General features: G+C 42.8%; 1 protein-coding gene across 3 annotated transcripts in view; it reads left to right on the top strand.

The window, feature by feature from the left end:
• Positions 1–23,202, top strand: part of ABCC4 (ATP binding cassette subfamily C member 4 (PEL blood group)) — a 157,709-nt gene that overhangs the window by 53,768 nt on the left and 80,739 nt on the right. For all 3 annotated transcript variants that reach the window (XR_013837848.1, XM_079972434.1, XM_079972433.1), the window contains exons 16-19: positions 135–275; positions 3,266–3,303; positions 5,257–5,357; positions 6,718–6,864. Coding sequence is in view for 2 of the 3 variants with exons in the window: in XM_079972434.1 (XP_079828560.1) it covers positions 135–275; positions 3,266–3,303; positions 5,257–5,357; positions 6,718–6,864 (427 nt within the window). In the remaining variant the exon portion in view is untranslated. The remainder of the gene's footprint in view (positions 1–134; positions 276–3,265; positions 3,304–5,256; positions 5,358–6,717; positions 6,865–23,202) is intronic.

Here is a 23,202-nt window from a genome sequence, read left to right as displayed (position 1 = left end):
TTTTAGATTGCATCATTGCTCTTAGACTTATGCCCAGTTCTTTAACAAGCACAGTTGTAGCTCTGGTATTTTCTTAGGCTTCTCCTGTAATAGCCATTATAACAATATTTTTTTACGCATTCTCTGCCTTGCAGATGGAACCTGTTCTAACCGCCTTGCCAGAGGAAAGCCGTTCAGAAGGGAAAATCGGCTTTAGCATTTATAAGAAGTATTTTGCTGCTGGGACAAATTATTTTGTAATTTTTATTCTTTTGCTCCTCAACATTTTGGCACAGGTACGGTATTTGGCATCGGTGAAAGCATTATGGAAGATGTGCGCTTATAGCATTTTGGCATATGTGACTTCCTACTGTGTGTGAAAAATATTTATATTGTTGGCAAGAAATAGCCGAACTCTTTTCAAACATATCAGAGGGTTTCCCCTTTGAATTAAATGGGATTGCAAACCAGTTAGAGGCCTGTTTAGTTCCATTAACTTCAATGGGATTTAATTCAACAAAAGTTTATAGACTTATTCATTTGCATCATGTCAGATGCAGTTCATTCAGTAGTAGCGCTCTGACTCACCCCACCTCAGATTTGTGTGTGTGTATATCCTACACAATACCACCAGTCTGTGTTGAGCTGGGTTACACCATACTGACTTCCTTACATCCTATTGCAAGCAACATGTTTGACTTCCAAATAGTTTTTGCCCATGGCGGCAAGAACACCAATCGCCATCCTTTTCCTTCTTAGAGTGCACATTGCTAAGCATAGGTGCCATCTGGTGGCTCCAAGGGCCCCCCAAATTTTCAAGAAGGGGGCTGCCCCCCAACCCGCAGCAGCCGTGCACACACACCATGCAACATGCTCACCTTAAGCGCACAGCCCACATGGCATGCACGCATCACAAGCGCATGCCCCGTGGCACGTGCGTGATGGGTCAGCACATTGCGTGACATGCGCGCATGATGTTTCTGCATCAAGCGGTGTGCTGATGTCACTCGTGCCTGTTGTGTGGTGCCGGCCCCCTCAATTGCAAGGGCAAGGTGGTGCACTTGTTGCTAACTCAGATTTGTGCTTCAAGATCAAGTAACAATCTATGGGCCATTTTAGACAAAGCTCTAAGATGTAGCTTCTATATATGCTGGTAGAGAGGAATTGTGCTCATTCACCACACTGTGGGTTATGAGTCTGGTTTGGAGTGTGATATACTTGCATCCATTGAAAATAGAACAATACATGTTGTTGTTGTTGTTTAGTCGTTTAGTCGTGTCCGACTCTTCGTGACCCCATGGACCAGAGAACGCCAGGCACTCCTGTCCTCCACTGCCCCCCGCAGCTTGGTCAGACTCATGCTGGTAACCTCGAAAACACTATCCAACCATCTCATCCTCTGTCGCCCCCTTCTCCTTGTGCCCTCCATCTTTCCCAACATCAGGGTCTTCTCCAGGGAGTCTTCTCTTCTCATGAGGTGGCCAAAGTACTGGAGCCTCAGCTTCACAATCTGTCCTTCCAGTGAGCACTCAGGGCTGATTTCCTTCAGAATGGAGAGGTTTGATCTTCTTGCAGTCCATGGGACTCTCAAGAGTCTCCTCCAGCACCATAATTCAAAAGCATCAATTCTTCGGCGATCAGCCTTCTTTATGGTCCAGCTCTCACTTCCATACATCACTACTGGGAAAGAACAATACATATTTTAGCTTATTGAATTTTCAGAATCTGCTGTGCAATTTGTACCTAGCTGCACAAGCACACCCACCCACACCCACATTATGGCCAACGTACAAATGTCTGGTGGTCCAGGAATGAGACAGTCATCCTTGATAAGTGGGTGTGATTCAGGTGTCCAGCTGTACAATTACAGTCTCTCTGAGAAGCGCTCTCACAGCCAGGCCACTAATAGAACTCTGTTTTACAATTACCCAATTCCCTGAACAATACTTGAGGAGATCTAGTTTTCTTGTACTTTGGGGGCGCACATTTTCTAGGATAATACGTGCTTAGTACTAAAAAGCCCCCGCCCCCCGATATGGCTTGCAGCAGTTGAAATATCATTGCTATTAAAACTGGAAATCTTTTTTTAAAAAAACAAAAAAAAATCCCAATTAATTCTGTTTAATTTATTTTTTAAATATCATTTTTATTAAATTTTCTGTTTTACAATTTCAGATAAACATTTTACATCCTTAAAATATCAATGGCTTCCCTTCTTCTCTTTCCATGGTTCATTTTGCATATCTTATATCCCTGCATATTTTGCAAAAACTATACCAATCGGTTTTCCATTATTATATCCATCAAAAATGATTTCCACTGTTGAATTTACCTTAATGCTGCCAGCGTTTTCAGCTGTACACAGTTCTTTTCCATATATTCAATAAAAGTTTCCCAATCTTCTTTAAACCTGTGTTGTTCTGGTTCTCGGATTCTATACGTTAAGTCTGCAAGTTGTGCAAATTCTATCAAATTAATTTCCAATCTTCTTTAGTTGGGACCCCGCTCATTTTCCATTTTGGGGCTAATTCTTTTTTTTTTTTTTAATAATATTTATTACTTTTAAAGCTTACAAAAAAGAAAAGGAAGAAAAAAGACAAAAGAACAAAAAAGAACAAAAAAGAGAAAAAACAATACAATACATAAACAATACAAAACACAACCTTAACAAATTAAACTAACACAATAAACTAAACCAAACCAAACAAAAACAATTTAAAAACATACATCATACCTTTTCCATATTCTATCTTTCATTCCCTTGTATCATTGACTTCCTCTCACCTCCCTCTTTGTATTCCACTTCCATTAATTGTTTCAGCAATTCCTTTCCAACTTTCTCTATTTTCTCTATTTTCTATCATATAAATGTCTTAACATATTTTTAATCTTATTTCCATTAAAATTAGTATACTTATTTAAGCTTAACTCCTTATAATATTTCAGCTAAAGCCATAAAATTTCCTTCCAACATTTTTCTATCACTCATTAATTTTACAATATTTCTATATATAGACTTTAAATTTCCAATCTTCTTCCACCATCTCCTCTCCCCAGTCTCGGACTCTACCAGCCACTTCCGTCAACTCCATACAGTCCATCAACCTGGAGCTCTTATGTCCGAGGCTCTTAACTCTTTTCCACGTCCCTTCTGCCAGTCTTCTTCATATTCTTTGATGCTAAAGAGCAGATCTCGGGGAAACTCCAATCCAACGATACTTTTATTCCTTCTCGACAGGTCAGCCAGCATTTTGGGGCTAATTCTGTTTGTTTCATTTTGTTCAAGGTTGCCTATGTGCTGCAGGACTGGTGGCTTTCTTATTGGTGAGTTGTTATTTCTTCTAAAATCTTTTAGAGCTCAATCCTAAGTAGGGAAGGTTGGAGAGTTGCTCCATTTCCATGGTTGCACTGGCCAGGGTGGGAGTTGGGGGAGCACACCTGCCTTCCTCCTCCTCGCAGTTATCTCCCCACTTCAATTCTCTCCCACTCCCCACTCCAGGTTCCGGTATGGGGGGTGGGGAATTGTCCCACCAGTTTCAGGCTTGAGTGGGTAGGGGGCTGACCCTGGTGGCTTTCCATCAAAATGAAGGGGCTTTGGATTCCCTAGAATGCCATATTTCAGAGATTACCACCAGCTATGCTGGTGGGAATACAGCAATCTGTAGATCTGTCTGATTATCTGGATCTATTTCAATTGGGGTTTAGGCCTGGTTTAGGCATAGAAACTGCTTTGGCTGCCCTGTATGATGACCAATCCCGGTCCAACTGCACCGGCTGCAAATTAGTTTCTGGGCCCAATTCAAGGTGCTGGTTTTGACCTATGAAGCCTTAAACTGCTCAGGACCGCAAAACCTCAAGGACCCTCTCTTTCCATATGAACCTACCTGGACTCTGAGGGGTAAATGGCTTTTTTTTTGGGGGGGGAGCTATTGGGTTGTTTTTATTATGTATTTTGTGGTTTTATGTCTTGATTTTATTCTGTGAACCGCCCTGAGACCCCCGGGTGTAGGGTGGTATATAAATTCAAATACCGTATTTTTCCGTGTACAAGACACTCCCATCTATAAGACGTCCCCTATTTTTGAGGACTTCAAATTAAGAAAACACCCCTCAGCACTACCTGTGTATAAGACGAGCTCCAATTTTAAACCTAATTTTTTGGTTCAGAAAACCCTAGTTTTATACACAGAAAACTATGGTGGTAATAATAATAATATCCATGTGGGCCTTTCCAAGTGCTTAGTGGGGTTCTATGGTGACACTGTTGGGGCATGTGCAGAGTGCCCATTCAACACACCAGTGGAATGTGCCAATGGAACACAAAAACACCAGACAGTTCTAGGTAGGGTCAGTCTCTTTACTGACAGCATAATGCAGCCCCACAGTTACCTAAGGTTGGGTTACCTACAGTTGTAATATACCGTGTGTTCTGCTCAGTCTCACTTTGCTGGAACCTGGCATTTTGCTCAAATCCTCCCCAAGGACAAGAACAAGGGCAGGCAGCCATTTCCAAGTTTTATCTAGGTGCACCAGACTCCAGCGTATGTCTTCTTCTCCTGGCAACCCACAAAATTCATCAGATGCTGTGTGTTTTGCTTTCTGCTGCTTTGGAGTGCAATAGCCGGGGGTCTGTGGCTCAGTGCTACAAGTTGTGCCTGCTTTGAGACCAGAGTCCTAGGTTCATTTTTGCATTGATAAGGATCCTGCGTAAAAGACCTCTGCTTGAGACCTTGGAGAAGCACTGAAAGTAGGAGCACCTGTCATTGGATTTGGTGAATGAATGGCCTCTTCCTTTCCAATCCTTGACTGCACGTACTGTTGCATGGGAACAAGATATTTCCCTACTGGCAAAGATCCTTGTTAGACATGCTTAACAAATTTACCGTATTTATTTATAAATTAGCATATACTACAGTATCAAAAAAAATATTGAAGCTGTTTACAGCAATACCTATAATGAAAATCTGTAAAATTTTATAGAACTGTAGAATCAAGTAATTACTGCACAATTCTGCAGATCTTAAGGTTTTACTTACGTATGAAAAGAGAAGCTTTGGAAAACTTCATTTAAAACAACCTGAAGATGTGTGGATTTAGTGTGTTTCTGAATACCTGATGCTAGGGATTACGGTTTAAGTGAGTGGGTAGGAACTCCTGTTCCCTTCAGGTCTCCAGTAGGCTTTCCAGAAGCTTGATAGATCCACAATTCAGTCCTTCTGTTATGTACTTAAACACATTTAAATTATTTTCTTTCCACTCCTTTTGATGATTATACAGGGCTAATGAACAAGTAAAGCTGAATGTTACCATGGAGGGGAGCACTGAAAACAATGTGACAAAAACGCTTGACCTTGGCTGGTATTTAGGAATGTACGGAGGTAAAAATCCTTTAAAAACCATTATTGTTATGTTTTGCAACATGGTGTCTTAAGTAGAAGCAGGCCCCAAACATCCCATCTCCCCCAGTGATTTAGTTTTGTCATTACAGATTAGCAAGATGGTACCTTGTTTTCTGATTAAAATAATTGACTCTAACTTTAAAAAAGCAAAACATTCGTAGAAAGGAGAGGTTTAATTTGTTTCCTGGATTTTGGAAGGCAAATCAGAAATTGAGTATTCAAAAAGTCATTCACCGTAAACATGTGGCTTTTGTCTCCCCAAATGGATTGTCCTAGCTAAATCTTCAGCGCTAATAAGGATGGGCAGAAGGATTAGAGATTGATCCTCATTTTATTGCGCTCGGTTTCAATTTTGTTTTTTATTATAAAAAGATCAGCCTTTAAAAACAACAACAGCAGCAACATGGATATATTTTGATCTCAAGTGCTAGAGCAAATTAACAAACTGCGAGGCGAAAAGCAGAAAGTGGCCTGCACAGAATATCAAGCGTTAGCATGCAGCTCAAGAGCTGGTGCAATGGATTAGGAGAGCAAACGTGGAAAAATAGGTTGTGCTCAAAACCGGCTGTAGCAGACAGGAGGTATCTGAGCTCTGAAACCATGGTTAAGAGATGAGGAGTGGACCGCAGGACCTTGCATTTCCCTGCCCCAGCCTCCCTTCTTAGGTTCAAATTCTCTCTTCTGCCAGCCTTGTCTGTGATAATCAGGATGAATTTTAAAGCAAATCACAGTACAGCTGTACCTTGGAAGTCGAATGGAATCTGTTCGACTTCCAAAATGTTCGGAAACCAAAGCGCGGCTTCTAATTGGCTGCAGGAGCTCCTGCAGCCAATCAGAAGCCCCAGAAGCCCTGTCGGACGTTCGAATTCCAAAGAATATTCACACACCGGAACACTCACTTCCGGTTTTGTGGCATTTGGGATTCAAATCATCCGAGTTCGGGATCCAAGGTACGACACTAATAAAATCCTCCTATTTAGTATTCATGTGGGTTTCTCCCTGTAAGTTACAAATTAAATTATCTGCATCTGTGGTTTTCAAACTTTCATGCTTCTGGGGACCTTTTCCACTTGTCTGCCAAGGAACCCCTGTACATTGTAGAATATGTGAGGACATATTCTTCTCTAGGGTAAACCATCACATGGAGTGTTGGACTAGCTTTTGGGACCACATTGTTGGGGGGGGGGTCATATCAGTATCCCATGTGAATTGAAGGCCAAGTCAAATGTGATGGAGGTGCACGAATGCACCTCTTTTTTTATTATTTTTGGCAAGGGGGAATGACTCACCTCTAGGATCCTGAGTAGACTACAATTCATGATGCTTCATTCATTTACAGGTTTAACCATGGCTGCAATAGTCTTCACCATACTGAGGAGTCTCCTTATGTTCCAAGTTTTGGTTAAAGCTGCTCAGACCTTGCACAACAAAATGTTTCAGTCCATTTTGAGAGCTCCAGTGCTATTTTTTGATGTGAACCCTATTGGTAAGTTGCAATCTATCATTAAATGATTAAAAAAAACTATAGCCTTCTATTCATATGGCTTTTTAGTTGTTAATAAGTGTTCAGGCAGAATATTTTGGTGCCTGTTCAACGGGGCTAGTCTGTCATTCCTGAAAAATTGTGCACTGTTAATTCACTGGTGGTATTGATCTTGCACATCTAGACAAAACCTGGTAAGTTTCTGTTGCACCTGTTGTGCTAATGATTATCTAGTTGCTTTTACAGGAATCTGAATATTTGTAGACATGACTAGCATGCTAGTTCTCGTCATGAGCTGCGGAAAGATAGCGCTTGGTTCAGCCTAACTTGAAAAACAATATCCTGAGTATATTGTTACCCAAACATTATATTTTTTTCAGAGCGCTGAAATTGTTTTTCTGAAGGACCTGCAATAATTTAATAAATAAAATAAGTATTTTGTGTAGCTTTACAGCTTGCTTTGAGAAACTGAGGGTGAATCCTATGCAGGGGGGTGCTGACGGCTGTGTTGCCTGCAGAGGTCAAGACAAAAGCCATACATAACATTCACGTAGCCCCAACATGCCTTACTTGTTGACCGTGGTGGCTTGTCCTCAACATACATACATACATATGTGTGTGTGTATGTATGTGTATATACAGTGGTACCTCGAGTTACAAACACCTCAGGTTACAAACGCTTCAGGTTACAAACTCCGCTAACCCGGAAGAGTTACCTCGAGTTGAGAACTTTGCCCCAGGATGAGAACGGAAATCGTGTGCTGGTGGCGCAGTGGCAGCAAGAGGCCCCATTAGCGAAAGCATGACTTAGGTTAAGAACAGTTTCAGGTTAAGAACGGACCTCCAGTACGAATTAAGTTCGTAACTAGAGGTACCACTGTATATGTATGTGTGTGTGTATATCTATATCTATATCTATCTTTAGAACAACATCCTGTCTCCAACCTCATTTGTTTGTGGTGACTTGTAGAGGCTCCTCCTTCCCTGGGTTTGGCTTTTGTCTGTTTCCACAACAGAACTGCAAATTCTGGAGTGTTCAGTAGCAATTGCCAGTGAATGGGCATTATCAGAAGGGGCGCTCTGGTTACAATAAATGCCTGAACGCCAGCAAGGTTTGCCAAATTCTCTAGGAACTGGCAAGGGAAACCAAACAAGGAGCCCCGAAAATAGTAAGAGCTCATGAAGGTGGAAGTAGCAAGGGCCACACTAACCACTTCTGACAGGGGTAGCTCTAACAGAACAACTGTTGGATTTTTGTATGCTAGACCTTTGTAGACCTCCCAGTGTGACTTGAGCATGCATATATATATATGCCACCATACATTATTTCTTGGGGTGTGGTCTTGGGGTTCACTATTCAGGACTCCTGGATGGTTAAGTCCAGTCAAAGGCGACTATGGGGTTGCAGCGCTCATCTTGCTTTCAAGCCAAGGGAGCCGGCATTTGTCTGCAGACAGCTTTCCGGATCATGTGGCCAACATGAGTAAACCGCTTCTGGCGCAACGAGACACCGTGACTGAAACCAGAGCGCACAGAAACGGCGTATACCTTCCTGCCACAGCTGTACCTATTTATGTAACTTGCACTGGTGTGCTTTCAAACTGCAAGGTTGACATAAGCTGGGACAGAGCAACGGGAGCTCGCCCTGTTGCGGGGATTCAAACCGCCGACCTTCTGATCGGCAAGCCCAAGAGGGTCAGTGGTTTAGACCACAGTGCCACCCGCGTCCCTTCCATACACTATAGGGTAGCAAGCCATGGTTACATTTCAAACAATCAGTGCATGTTATTGACATCTCTGCAAACCATTGGTAACATTCCCATGCTGTTGCTAGTTGGTCCCGTTCAGGAATTTGCCACATTGGCGCAGGTATGGTCATTGGGACAGATGTTTTGTGTGACCTGCCTGTCATCTGCACAGTTGAGTAAATAATGTCTCTGATTTCTTTAGCTTTCTGTTTGCCTAGCACAAGAGGGCAGCATGGTCTATTTTATCCTGCTCCAGCTCTGCAATTAATTCCTTGGGGAGAAAAAGGCAAAGGTTTCTCTTGACTATTTACGGCGACTGGAAGTAGTAATTCTTCAGGTTATATGTTGAGCTACTGAGAATATGGTTTTGTGACATTTATCATGAGTAAAGTGTTCTCTTGGCATACTCGTTGCCTGAGCTTCCTGCCTGTTTAAGACGGTTGTGCTAGGGCCACACTGTGTTTTCTGGTTATTACCCAGAGAAGGTAGAAAAAAAGGGGGGGGGATGATGACTCCCGAGCACTTTGGGAGTAAATCCCAGTGAACATGGTAGGACTTCTTTTTAAGAAAACATGCATAAAATCAGACTGTTTAACACATATTTGTATTTCTCTTTGGATTGGCTTGAGAATAGAAATTGTGGTTTTGGGGTTGTCCTGTCTACAGAGTCTGGATTTGTGCTATTTTCCCTATAGTTTATACACCAGATGCTGGCCAGGGCATGCTTCCACTGACATCTAATAGCCTACTTACCGTTCTGTGCATTGCTATCTCTGAAGCCAGAAAAGAGAAGCACAGAAATCTCTATGCTGTTGTAGCTGTGAGTGTGTTTGTGTGCATGCAGGAAAGCTGTATCTAGTTACCCTCCTGGCTGTCAGAGGACTTGGGATAAGTAGTGAATATGCATGCAAGTGTGCATAGCTCAGGTAGGATGTCTGAGGTTTGACCCGCATGGCTTTGAACAGAACGTTGTCTGGTCATAGAACTGTTAGATAATTGGTCTAAGGTAGCGATGGGGGACCTGGGACCCTCCAAATGTGGGACTACAACTCCCATTGTTCCTGACCATTGGCCACGTGGCTGGGGCCGATGGGATATGGAGTCCAGCAACAAGTTCCCGCCTCGGGGATAAGGCAACTTCATAGGTTTACCCGGCACTCCCAGGGGAGAGAAGAGTACGCAGTGAGCTTCGACGTATTGAATTATTGCTGCTAAAATGGTGGTTGATCTAATTTGACAAAACGCTGCTGCTGGATGTATTTATTTGTCTAATCCGTCAGGGAATATTCCTGGCAAGCCTCAGCGCAGTGAATTCAGTGTCGGAGAACTTCCCCAACGAATAGTGCCAGCAATGTCTCAAAAGTGATGGTATGTAAAAAGAGGGAAAACCTCAGAGGGTGGTTCTCTCAGCGCCGTCGCCTATGCACTGAATGACTGCGGCATTTCAGCATGTTGAAAATTAGTATGGTGATAGTGGGGTTGTATTAAATTACAATTCTATCAGCTGAATGGTGAGGCTGCTTTTGGTAGTGTTCATAAATCTATGCTTGTTCACACAAGCGATTCTGCTCATCTTGTAGCGTGTTTAAACAAGAAATACCGGTCTGAAGGCTTTGATTTTTATGGCAGGCAGTATTTTTGACAGATCGTACAGGCCATTTACAAGGCAGAGCTTCATGTTAAAATATTTCATTGCTGTTGTCACTCGTCATCGGTATAAGTACTCAGGCACAATGCCAGAAGATCTCTGTGTTATGTCTGTTCAGGGTGGCTTATCAAGTTTGCTTTTTTATTTTTTGGAAAGGAAAAAACCTAGATGAATTTTAGTATCTTAAAACACGCACATGTGCACATTTTCTCGTAAATGAGATAGCTGTAAAGAAGAATGAGTGAACTTCCATAAGAGCTCTCGCTGTGCTCTTTTTTGATTAGTTTTAAGTATTCGCAGCTTAGATTTTGTTCACCCGTGTTAACCTGCGTTGCTTACTTTTAGGAAGCGTATCTATTGCATATTTAATTTTCTTGCCCTAAAATAATAGAAACCTGATGCATTTTCTTCTCTGTGCATTTAAACAAAAAGGAACAGCCCAATAAAACAGCGATTGCTTGTGAAGATAGACAACACAATAGGGTTGCAGCAATCATAACGATCCTGAACAACCGTATAACACTCTAAATATTATTTTTGGATGTTTGCATGGAGCAGTTAGTAGGCTGAAATAAGAGGTGTGGTGATTAAACCTGTTTGGCTGCCACATGTTTAAAGGGAAAAGAACACCTTAATTTTTTTTTTCATACAACAATGGTTCTGTGTACTTTAAGCCTTATCAGGGTGTGATATTGAATGATTTTTATGGGAGTTGCTCTTTTATGGCTATTATTATCATAATAGCTTTTGTTACAAGTTTAAATAGCCTTACTTACACATGCACCTATTTGATTATAACTCTTGAGATTCTGTTAGCAACCTTTATAAAGCTGATTGCTATAGGAGTAGGCTCTGATCAGCAAATATTACCCTAAGGCTTTGTGTGCATTTAGTATCTATTAGCATAGCCAAATTCATCTTTACTCCAAAGAGCCAAAAAAATACTGCTTATTGAGGGTGGAACTGCATGGTGTGTACAGCACAGGGTTGCCGCTGAGCATAGCAATCCCATGTCAGGTTAGGGCCTTAGCAGAGGGAGAAAAATTGACATGAGGTTGCTGGTCCTTTAGCATAAGCCCTGAGTTCTGTGTAATGTCTTGTTTTGCCCTGAAACTCCCCAGAAGAGGCAAGCATCAAATATCCTTGTTCTTCTGTTAAGCAAACAAGAAACCTTGTCAAACGTTCAGGAAGTAGGCTTAGCGTGCATTATTGCTTTTGCTACAGCACACCAGCATTTCCACGCATGTTTAAAGCTATCGGAACAGGGAGAAGGCATGGGAATGCTATTCTGCGCACGCTTTGTTCCTCGCAGGGAGCTTTTGACAGAGATGGGTGTGCTTAGATGCACAGTTCTCTGCACGCAGAGCCGTGTGGCACATAGACTGCACCATGTGTCTTTCTCCATTTGTGAACAGGCTAAATGTTAAAATAGATACGGTTTAAAGGGCTTTAGAAGACGCCTGTGCAATAGAAGTGACACATAAGCTAATTCTTCCATGTTCAAGGTGTAGCTGTTTCCTTGTGGTGACATAAGAAAGCTGTCTTCTGTCATGCCAACACTGTCCATTCCAGCAGAGGAAAATTGCACGGTTGCCAACCAATGCACTTTAAAAATGTATTGGGACAGGGGGTTATTGGGTTGTTTATTTTTTTTTATTTTGATTATGCATTTTGTGGTTTTATATTGTGATTTTTATCCTGTGAACTGCCCTGAGACCTGCCGCCCTATGACAAATTTAATGGAGAAAGCTAGAGAGTTCCAGAAAGACATTTACTTCTGCTTCATTGACTATGCAAAAGCCTTTGACTGTGTCGACCATGGCAAACTATGGCAAGTTCTTAAAGAAATGGGAGTGCCTGATCACCTCATCTGTCTCCTGAGAAATCTCTATGTGGGACAAGAAGCTACAGTTAGAACTGGATATGGAACAACTGACTGGTTCAAAATTGGGAAAGGAGTACGACAAGGCTGCATTTTGTCTCCCTGCTTATTTAACTTATATGCAGAATTCATCATGCGAAAGGCTGGGCTGGATGAATCCCTAGCCGGAATTAAGATTGCCGGAAGAAATATCAACAACCTCAGATATGCAGATGACACAACCTTGATGGCAGAAAGTGAGGAGGAATTAAAGAACCTTTTATTGAGGGTGAAAGAGGAGAGTGCAAAATATGGTCTGAAGCTCAACATCAAAAAAACGAAGATCATGGCTACTGGTCCCATCACCTCCTGGCAAATAGAAGGGGAAGAAATGGAGGCAGTGAGAGATTTTACTTTCTTGGGCTCCATGATCACTGCAGATGGTGACAGCAGCCACGAAATTAAAAGACGCCTGCTTCTTGGGAGAAGGGCAATGACAGGCCTAGACAGCATCTTGAGAAGTAGAGACATAACCTTGCCAACAAAGGTCCGTATAGTTAAAGCTATGGTTTTCCCAGTAGTGATGTATGGAAGTGAGAGCTGGACCATAAAGAAGGCTGATCGCCGAAGAATTGATGCTTTTGAATTATGGTGCTGGAGGAGACTCTTGAGAGTCCCATGGACTGCAAGAAGATCAAACCTCTCCATTCTGAAGGAAATCAGCCCTGAGTGCTCACTGGAAGGACAGATTGTGAAGCTGAGGCTCCAATACTTTGGCCACCTCATGAGAAGAGAAGACTCCCTGGAGAAGACCCTGATGTTGGGAAAGATGGAGGGCACAAGGAGAAGGGGGCGACAGAGGATGAGATGGTTGGATAGTGTTTTCGAGGTTACCAGCATGAGTCTGACCAAGCTGCGGGGGGCAGTGGAGGACAGGAGTGCCTGGCGTTCTCTGGTCCATGGGGTCACGAAGAGTCGGACACGACTAAACGACTAAACAACAACAATAATAATGTTGATGATGTGTATTGCTTTTGGCCATAATGCTCCCCTTTTCTAGATACTTCAGTAAGGTAAAGGTAAAGGACCCCTGGACAGTTAAGTCCAGTCAAAGGTGACTATGGGGTTGCGGCACTCATCTTGCTTCAGGCCGAAGGAGCCGGCATTTGTCCACAGACAGCTTTCCAGGTCATGTGGCCAGCATGACTAAACCCTTCTGGCACAACAGAAACCAGAGCACACACGGAAACGCCGTTTACCTTCCCACCGCAGCAGTACCTATTTATCTACTTGCACTGGCGTGCTTTCGAACTGCTAGGTTGGCGAGATCTGGGAGCGAGCAATGGGAGCTCACCCCGTCACAGGGATTCAAATAGCCAACCTTCTGATCAGCAAGCCCAAGAGGCTCAGTGGTTTAGGCCACATCCCTTTACTTCAGTAAGACAACTTGGAATAAGGCCACTAATCTGATTTCAGACAGCAGGGGTGTCAAGAAAGAAGATACTTAAGCAGACACAGGTGCTTACATTTAGCCCTTCCATGAATTCTAATGAAAAGCAAAGAATATGCTGCGACAAGTGTGACGTGATCGTAGGCAGATTGAAACCAGAGGGTGCTTCTTCCAGGCTTCAGGCTGCGGAAGGGGCGATAGTATTGCCCATGGTATGCCATTTGTGGCAAGGCTTCAGCAGTTTGTAGGTGCCATTCCTTTAGGAACGTATACGAAGGCTTGTGCCTTGCGGATAGCATGTGTCTGTCCCACATGCTGCCACATACAATTTGGAGTTTTAAAGGTGACCTTCTTTGCAGCCCTGGTTGGGCCACATCTATTCTGTGGAGAAAAGGACAAAAACTCACTGCGAGTTTGGAACCCGGTCTGTGCTTCTGTGGTTTGTATTCAGCCATATCTGATGTTCAGATAAGGAAAATAGGGCTTCCTATGGTACTGAAATCATTTTGGTAATCTCACATATGTATCTTGTTCATGGCCCTTATAATTGATCCAAGAAACCAGGGTTCTGCCATGGAATTTGACTTTTCAGACTCAAGACAACACTTTGCGCCACAGTTCAGTTAGTTCCTATGTTCAAGGCCTGTGGCCATGGAAGCCAGGTATGCATTTCTAAGTTATCTTCCAGGGTTTTGCAGCTAGAAATAATTCAAAATCTGAATCGGGGCGTGAGGTTTTCCTTGGATTCGATTTGGCACTTATTTGTAGAATGTGTCATCGCCAAGTCACCAAGATACCAGCAATATGCAAAACCGTTGAAAAGTACGCCTGGGTCTGTGTTTCTCTGCTCGTCAGAACCTGAGAAGAGTAGAGGGCTGCGTTAGAAAAAAAAATATTGTCTTGGATTCTTAAACTTGGGCAGCTGTGAGCTGGAATGCACCAAAGACTCTTACAATTAAAAGTTATTTCATTAATATAGTTGGTGGTAGTTTGTGCAATGCGCAGAATACTGTCTCCCAGATGATCCTGAGTAATCTGCACTGCAGCATCTGGATGAATTAATTAGGCTTCTGCCAGATTGGAAGCACCTGGCAGATTATGTAACAGTTGTGGAGTGTTTGTGTGCTCAGGAGATTCTGGGATTGACTCTCCCCCCCCCCCCCTTCCTTCCTAAGGCACTTCTCTGCCTTAGAATCCAAATGCCTATGGAGTAGATGACAGGAGTGAAGTTGGGAGAGTTGGAAATGTTTTATCAACAGTAAAACTGGAGCAATAGAAAAAGCAACTGAGGTTTCAGAGTAAGACATCGAATCCCATCCAGTATTTGTGGCTAGAAAACTGAAAAATGCCAGATAACATGATGATTTGCTTCTGCTCAACTTCATTGCTGTTTTTACTCAGCTTAGAGCATATCCTGTGTCTGTGTTAACTGCAAAATACAGGAACACCCTGCATAGTGTCTCTTTTCTTCATTGCGCCATAAGTTCTGAAAGTTTTGGACATTCTTTTGCAAAATTATTCATCTATCTCTCACTGTTCGGTTTTCCAGGGCCATATTTTTCACATAGGGTTGGGTCCTAAGGTGTCTTGTGTGATCATACTGCCACTTTGCACAAGACAGACTCTCTGAACTCTTCTCACTTCCCTGACCTTCTGATGTTTCACATGCGTTCATGTCTGTTGCAACTCACTCTTTATATATTTAATTGGATTTTCCAAAATCATTTCTTAATTCATAAGATTTTTGGAGGTCACAGTAAATGAATGTATTCACGCTGAAGCTAATGTATATTTTGTAAATGTGTAAAAACAACCACCACAGTTTATTTATTTAGAACGTTTGTTGACAATCCAATCAACAAAGTCAGCTGAGTGGTTAAATTAATTAAAACCATCTATATCTGTCTATAGCCTAAAAAGTTGCATAATAGTTTATAGCCTGTGGGAGGGATGTGTGTATGTGTGTCCCAGAAGAGGTAAAGGTTTTCATTTGCTACTGTAATGATTTCAATGTAGGTCCCAGGCAAGCCTCATTGAGGGCATTCTACAATCAGGGAGCCACCACCAAAAAGGCCCATTGTCCTGTGTTCACATGTGTGTGTATATGAATGAGGGATATCTACTTTCTGGTGCTGTCAGATGTGCAGAGGACTTTAATTTGGGTTATGTGTGTGAGAAGCCAGTTACATTCACATCTTGGGTTTCTTTTGTTCATTGTCTTTCTGTAGTACATCTCTGCTAATGGGAGAATATTTAGAGAAACTGAGCACTTCATGAAACCAATAGGCTGTGCTTGCAAGATATAAAGTCTGCTACTGTCGAATAGCATCAACAACAGCTACAGAATTTCCCCCTGACAATTCAGCAATAAGGAAATATATTTTTTCCTTCTCAATCGCGGAGTGTTGTTGAGGGTGAAGTTCTGGCGAAGGAGTGTGTCAACAGAATAACTCTTGGTTTCTTGAAAGCCTGTGATCCTCAATTGGTTTATAAATAATATTGCCATTCACAAATCTAAATAGATTTTATATGTTATGCTGAAGCGAAGTTTGGGACCACCAAAGGAATTACTGCAGTTGTTTGTTTTCTGTCCTGGAGCAAGATTGGGTGGGAGGCAGAGATTGAAGCAAAGGGCTTAGTCTCAGATCCTTTTAAAGTTGAAGCATCTACCACTAGGAGCAAAACCTTAATTTTCCTCATGCTTTTTTTTTTTTTTTTTTTGTAGCGCTACTTCTTGTAGCAGATAATCTTATTTAAACCTCTGAGATGAGTCATACTCCCTCAATAGGATTTAAATCCAGTTTAAACTCTCTGATGTCAGATGTCCTTTTGAGTTATTCCTGTATCAGTTTTTAAACATAAAAAGTGGTCTCTTGGTTGTCTCAATTTATGCTGAGCATGGGAGATGAACTGGGAACACATAGCTATTGAATAACCGTATCCGCAACATGTTTTGAAGCAATAAAAACCTATCTTGAATTTGTGCCTGATGTTTATTGGATTTTCAGCATTGGGGGGTGTCTTCCCCTTTTTCCCCTTTAGCTGCTGCTTAATGGTTGTTCGTAATAGCATTCATCTGGGATTAGAATAGCGGTGTGATGTGGGATTCTGGCGACATGTTGATAACTTTAGCAGTGCTGCAGGAAAGGAAACTCATCTTGACTTGCAAACCCCTGCTTTCCCTCTCCCCCGCTTAAGGGTTGCAACCCTTGCCACTTGTTGCAGCGGAATTCGCAGTTAGGAGACTCTAAAAGGTAAAGGGACCTCTGACCGTTAGGTCCAGTCGCGGATGACTCTGGGGTTGCGGCGCTCATCTCACTTTACTGGCTAAGGGAGCCGCCGTACAGCTTCTGGGTCATGTGACCAGCATGACTAAGCCGCTTCTGGCGAACCAGAGCAGCGCACGGAAACGCCGTTTACCTTCCCGCCGGAGCGGGACCTATTTATCTACTTGCACTTTGAAGTGCTTTCAAACTGCTAGGTTGGCAGGAGCCGGGACTGAGCAACGGGAGCTAGCCCCGCCATGGGGATTCGAACCGCCAATCTTCTGATCATCAAGCCCTAGGCTCTGTGGTTTAGACTCTGGCACACACTAATTTATCAGGTTTCGGGTGTTCATCTGTGAGATGTCGGATGGTTTCGTGACAGAGCGATAGTTTGTCCTTTCGAGGAGGAAGATCTGCCTCACCTGTCATGGCTTGAAGTGGCACTGTGAAGGCTAGCAGCCCAAGGAGAATGGAGGTGCATGAACTAGGCAGCCATTGCGCTCCTCAGCTAGAAATGTGCTGTTGTAATACTTTTGGTGGGCGCAAGTCCTTTTTCTCTCTCACTTCAACTTGCCACATCTTGTGTTAGAACTTGGAATTCATCATACTGCTTAAAGGGTTTGCCTTCCTCTCCTGACTTTTCCCAATTTTGATTTAAGCATGCATTGAGGACTTCAGCTTTTTCTTAAATTCAGGCTTGTGCACTTCTGCTGACTGAAAGGAGGACTATATCAGTAAACTATATCAGTTTGGCTTCACTTTCCACTAATCCTGGCTTGTAGTGTCCTTTGGACCAGGGATATTTTGTTTCCATGTCCATCCATAGAATCATAGCATTGGAAAAGGACCCTGAGGATCATCTAGCCCAACCCCTTGCAATGCAGGAATATGCAGGTGTTCCTTACGGGACATCTATGGTTTACGGGACAGCTATGATTTTCCCAGGACGCAGGTGGCGCTGTGGGTTAAAGCCTCAGCGCCTAGGACTTGCTGATCGAAAGGTCGGTGGTTCGAATCCCTGCGGCGGGGTGCGCTCCCGCTGCTCGGTCCCAGCGCCTGCCAACCTAGCAGTTCGAAAGCACCTCCGGGTGCAAGTAGATAAATAGGGACCGCTTACCAGCAGGAAGGTAAACGGCGTTTCCGTGTGCGGCTCTGGCTCTGGCCAGAGCAGCGATGTCACGCTGGCCACGTGACCCGGAAGTGTCTCCGGACAGCGCTGGCCCCTGGCCTCTAAAGTGAGATGGGCGCACAACCCCAGAGTCTGTCAAGACTGGCCCGTACGGGCAGGGGTACCTTTACCTTTATGATTTTCCCAGTAGTGATGTATGGAAGTGAGAGCTGGACCATAAAGAAGGTTGATCGCTGAAGAATTGGTGCTTTTGAATTATGGTGCTGGAGGAGACTCTTGAGAGTCCCATGGACTGCAAGAAGATCAAACCTCTCCATTCTTAAGGAAATCAGCCCTGAGTGCTCACTGGAAGGACAGATTGTGAAGCTGAGGCTCCAATACTTTGGCCACCTCATGAGAAGAGAAGACTCCCTGGAAAAGACCCTGATGTTGGGAAAGATGGAGGGCACAAGGAGAAGGGGATGACAGAGGACGAGATGGCTGGACAGTGTTCTCGAAGCTACGAACATGAGTTTGACCAAACTGCGGGAGGCAGTGGAAGACAGGAGTGCCTGGCGTGCTCTGGTCCATGGGGTCACCAAGTCGGACATGACTAAACAACTAAACAACAACAACAACTTACAGGGATCAAACCTGCAACCTTGGTGTTATCAGCATCACACTCTAACTGAGCTATCAATAGAGAGGGATTGTGCTTTAACCCAAACAGGCCTGTTTTCAAAACGAGCCCATTCAAAGCATAATTTACAAAACTTTCGATTAACTAACTAGGGTTTGAAACCATATTCTTTGGTTGCTGAGATGCAGTTGGCTAGGATTAGTAGAAAAGTGAAGCTGAATGTTGTTGAAGTCCTTTTCCCGATGGTGCAGGAGGAGGAAAAACATGCACATCTGAGTCCTTGCTTCTTGTGCATGTAACACTAAACCGTGGTTTTAGCATTGCGTGTGAACCAGGATATTAACTACCGAGCATAATTTGAATGCAGATAGGCATGTGAATAAAGTTTGTTTGGTTCAGGGATTGAAATGCTTGCTTAACTTGCAGTGGGCCGTTGCATCTTGCATTGATTTTAGATATTTTGTCTTTGATAAATTTTTACTTCAGGAAAGCAAATTAGCAGGCTAGCACTCGATGCACGGACTGGTTCTGTGAATTGTTGGGTAAATGAGCATTGTGGATGAAAATGAAGTCAATATTGTGATAGTTTGGTAGCGAATACAATGTGAGGTTTGAAGACACCGTTGAGAATACAAGAGGGACAAAGTTTAAAATCATTAAAAAGCAAATGGAGAGATGATTAAGCTGCTTTCTTGAAATACAGATAGTACTCTTTTATATGGCTGAAAGTCTTTGTGCTCAGATTAGCGACTAAAGCTTGCTTTTTGAGCCAGAGGCCAATTGGTATTAATTATTCTGATTGTTTGTTGACTGGGGAAGAAAACCAAAATGATTTAGGAAATGATTGGAATATAAATCAAAAGGCAGCAAAATACTTTTATAAAAAGATAACAGCAACAAAAAAATTCTTGCAGGTAGGTCACCGAAGAATATTAAATTTCTTAATGACAAAACTACAGCAGATTGATGATGAAGCAAAACAGTGTTTCGATGCCCGAGGCTGATGGCTTCGTAAGAGAGAAGTTCTGTTGTACCAGACAGACAGTCTCTCTCTCACTCACTCTATTTCTGAAATATGCTTTCTGTATATCCATGTGCTCACGATTTTTCATTCTTGGTGTCTTCTACTTCGGAAAAATTGTTATATATATTTTTCTTTCATAAATGTTGTAGCAATAACCCTCGACTCTGGATGCTAATATTTTGTGCATACCAGTGAAACAGATTTCCAAAAAAGCCAGTATAGTAACATGTTAAATCAGAGAGCATGGTCAAATGCCACTTTAAGAACTCCACATGACAGAGAATAAGTCTGATATATATATGTATATTTGTCCTCAAGCAACCTCTTCTCCCTGAGGAGCAAGACTTTTCAAGGAAAGTGTTTACCTGTCTATACACAAAGTTTCCGTCCAGAAATTGATTGTTTGCTTAGCAATGTCTCTTCTCAAGGCTATTTCTTTTCTTAAGGTTTGCCCACAGATAGGTGACCTAAAACATGGTACTATTAAGTGGCTTTCCATTTCTATTATTCCAATTAATGAGTTACAGTGGTGCCTCGCAAGACGAAAATAATCCGTTCCGCGAGTCTCTTCGTCTAGCGGTTTTTTCGTCTTGCGAAGCATCCCTATTAGCGGATTAGCGGCTGTTAACGGCTTTGCGGCTTAGAAAAAGGGGGGGGAGGGAAAAACCTCGCAAGACTCTTGCGAAAAACATCTTGCGAAGCAAGCCCATGGGGAAATTCGTCTTGCGAAGAGCCTCGAGAAACGGAAAACCCTTTCGTCTAGCGGGTTTTTCGTCTTGCGAGGCATTCGTCTTGCGGGGCACCACTGTAATCCAATATTTCTGCATAATGTTTGATCCCTATGTCTCTTAGACTGGTGTAATCCGCATATCTCACCGACTAACCTTTACTTTGTTTAAAGGTAAAGGTAAAGGTACCCCTGCCCGTACGGGCCAGTCTTGACAGACTCTGGGGTTGTGCGCCCATCTCACTTAAGAAGCCAGGGGCCAGCGCTGTCCGGAGACACTTCCGGGTCACGTGGCCAGCGTGACATCGCTGCTCTGGCCAGAGCCAGAGCCAGAGCCGCACACGGAAACGCCGTTTACCTTCCCGCTGGTAAGCGGTCCCTATTTATCTACTTGCACCCGAGGGTGCTTTCGAACTGCTAGGTTGGCAGGCGCTGGGACCGAGCAATGGGAGCGCACCCCGCCGCAGGGATTCGAACCGCCAACCTTTCGATCGGCAAGCCCTAGGCGCTGAGTAGGAGATAACTAATGAAATAATGCCTAAAATAAAGCAAAGGAGAGATTTCCTCTGCTGTTAGTTCTCTTTCTCTCTCTCTCTCTCCCCCCCCCCCCCCCGCCCCGGCCTTCCTTCCCTTTTTAGCCAGTGGGGCTCCCTCCACCTTTTAAACTTATTGACACGTGTTTATCGTGTGAAATATCAGGGGTATTTCACTCTCCTATCTTGTTTGCCTCTAATCTGCTATTTCTCTTTTTGTCTTCAAAATCAGTTACATTCCCAGAAAAAGGATTCCAGAATAATGTGCTTGGATTTGTAGGAATCCATGCTGCCCAACATTCCTTAAATGTAATTAAAATATGAAAAGGGAATGGAAAGATTACTTTAACATAAGGAAGACTAAGTACTGTGTGACCTTTCTTGAATACAAGTAAAACATCTTTTTTTGTCAATCAGGTAGTTTCCTTCAAACCCATTCCCCTCATGTTACTTCATCATGTGCCAGTTGTTTAAACTTCCAGGGTATGGACTACCCTACTTTCCTGAAGAATGTCATACTCAGCCCGAGACTGAATTCCACCTGGCTTTGAAAGATTCCTAATCTCTTAGCTTTTCCTACCTCATAGGTTTCTATGAAGCTACAGTAGGGTTGCCATATTTAAAACGGTGAAAATCCAGACAGAAAAGTTGTTGGACTTCTTTTTTTTCTTTTGGCCAAAGTTGTTGACATTTGGCTGATTTCCGCCCAGATACCACTGTGTTATTCTGGATGTATGGCAACCTTAATCAACAGTCTACTCTGAACATTTATCTGCTGTTTTGAGATGAACCATCCTTGTCACATATCCTTGAAGTTTATCATTGCAGTATGGGAAAGGAAGGATTGCAAACTAGTGGTTCAGAAACTGCACCCCCCCCCCCATTTTATTTGGAAGGGCAGGATACAGGCTATAACAAATACAGCTAATTTGTTGTTTCTCCTTTCATCCTTAAGAATTTTGAAATGTTTTTCTGTCCTCTCCTCCAATAAGGTTTTTGACTTCAGTATACATGAATAAAAAAACACAAGCACCCAGCGCTGCCGTTATGCCAACAACATTTCCCGAACGTGGCTGGGAGACAATATACTTATCTCTCCCCTTGCCTGGGTGATTTCTTTTCTGTGGTTAGTGTTATCTTTGGTGCAGCATTACATCTGCAAAGATGCCAACTGTTGTTGGCTTTTAAACAAAGAAACCAAACTGTTAGACGCTGGTTTTATAAATCCTAGTTAAAGCTATCCCTGCATCAGTGCAGATATAAAAGTTGTACCACAGATCATGATAGCTAGTGAAGGAGATATGAATGTGTCTTTGGAAAGACCCGCTGATGTGAAAAGTTACTCCAGTTTTCTTGGGCTAAATCAATCTCTCCCAGCAAAATGTAAAACCCAAACACTTCCTTCCTCTTCCCCGACTTATTCTCTGGCTGATTGCGCATCTGAGAGTCTTGTTCAAATAGCAAATTAATTTAGGTTATACAAAACGCCATGCCTTGGTTTCTTGCATGCTGAAACTTTAGGAAAAAGCATGTTATCTGAGCACACTTCTGCTCAGCACCATGGTGCCCGTTTGCAGAAGTCGGGGAAAGCGATTATGTTCTTGTCAGTTTCAGTCCTCTGGGGGATATTGACAGGGGAGAGAGAAACTGGGTATATTTTCCCTATTTGTATTTAGAGGACCCCTGTAGCGAAGCCAGTAATAACTTCATAGTAGCATACATGGACAGGAAGCGTTAATGACATATTTTTTAAAAAGATAAGAGGCATAAATAAATATTTCTTTGTAAGAACATGGAAAAGAAGCAAGAAGAGATCAGTAATCGTCAACAATTCAAGATATATACATATATAAATATTTCCCGTTTTCTCTAGAATTTCTTTCTTTCCGAAATATAGTTCCTTTCAGAGCTTGTAACCCAATTTTAATGGTTTTGATGATTTGACGATTGTAGTGCGTTGAACTTCACTAGTATTGCTGCGGGGTGTGTTTTCTGCCAGCATTTGATATGGGCAAATTCACTTATTTGCCACTGCTTTGATAAACTGGAAAATGCTTAAAGTTGCAATAAAAATGTTTTGTTGCAGAGCGATTCCATCCCCCGCCCTCCAATCAGTTTCTGACATCCCTTCACATAGGAGGGGGGACATTTATCCTCTTAAAGCATTAGAAGTCAGAAGGGGACCATCTCTCACACCTGCTTTTGTACTTAAAGTGCAATCTGATTCATCTCTACTCAAAGTAAACCCAATGGAGCTTGCAGCATTAATCATTTAACTGTTGGACTAACACCGGGCAATTTAAGTGTGCTGTTTGCTCCTGCTTTCTGTCTATCCC

Source organism: Podarcis cretensis (assembly GCF_951804945.1).
Source record: "Podarcis cretensis genome assembly, chromosome: 4".
NCBI lineage: Eukaryota > Metazoa > Chordata > Lepidosauria > Squamata > Lacertidae > Podarcis > Podarcis cretensis.
This window is presented reverse-complemented; position numbering and strand designations above follow the sequence as displayed.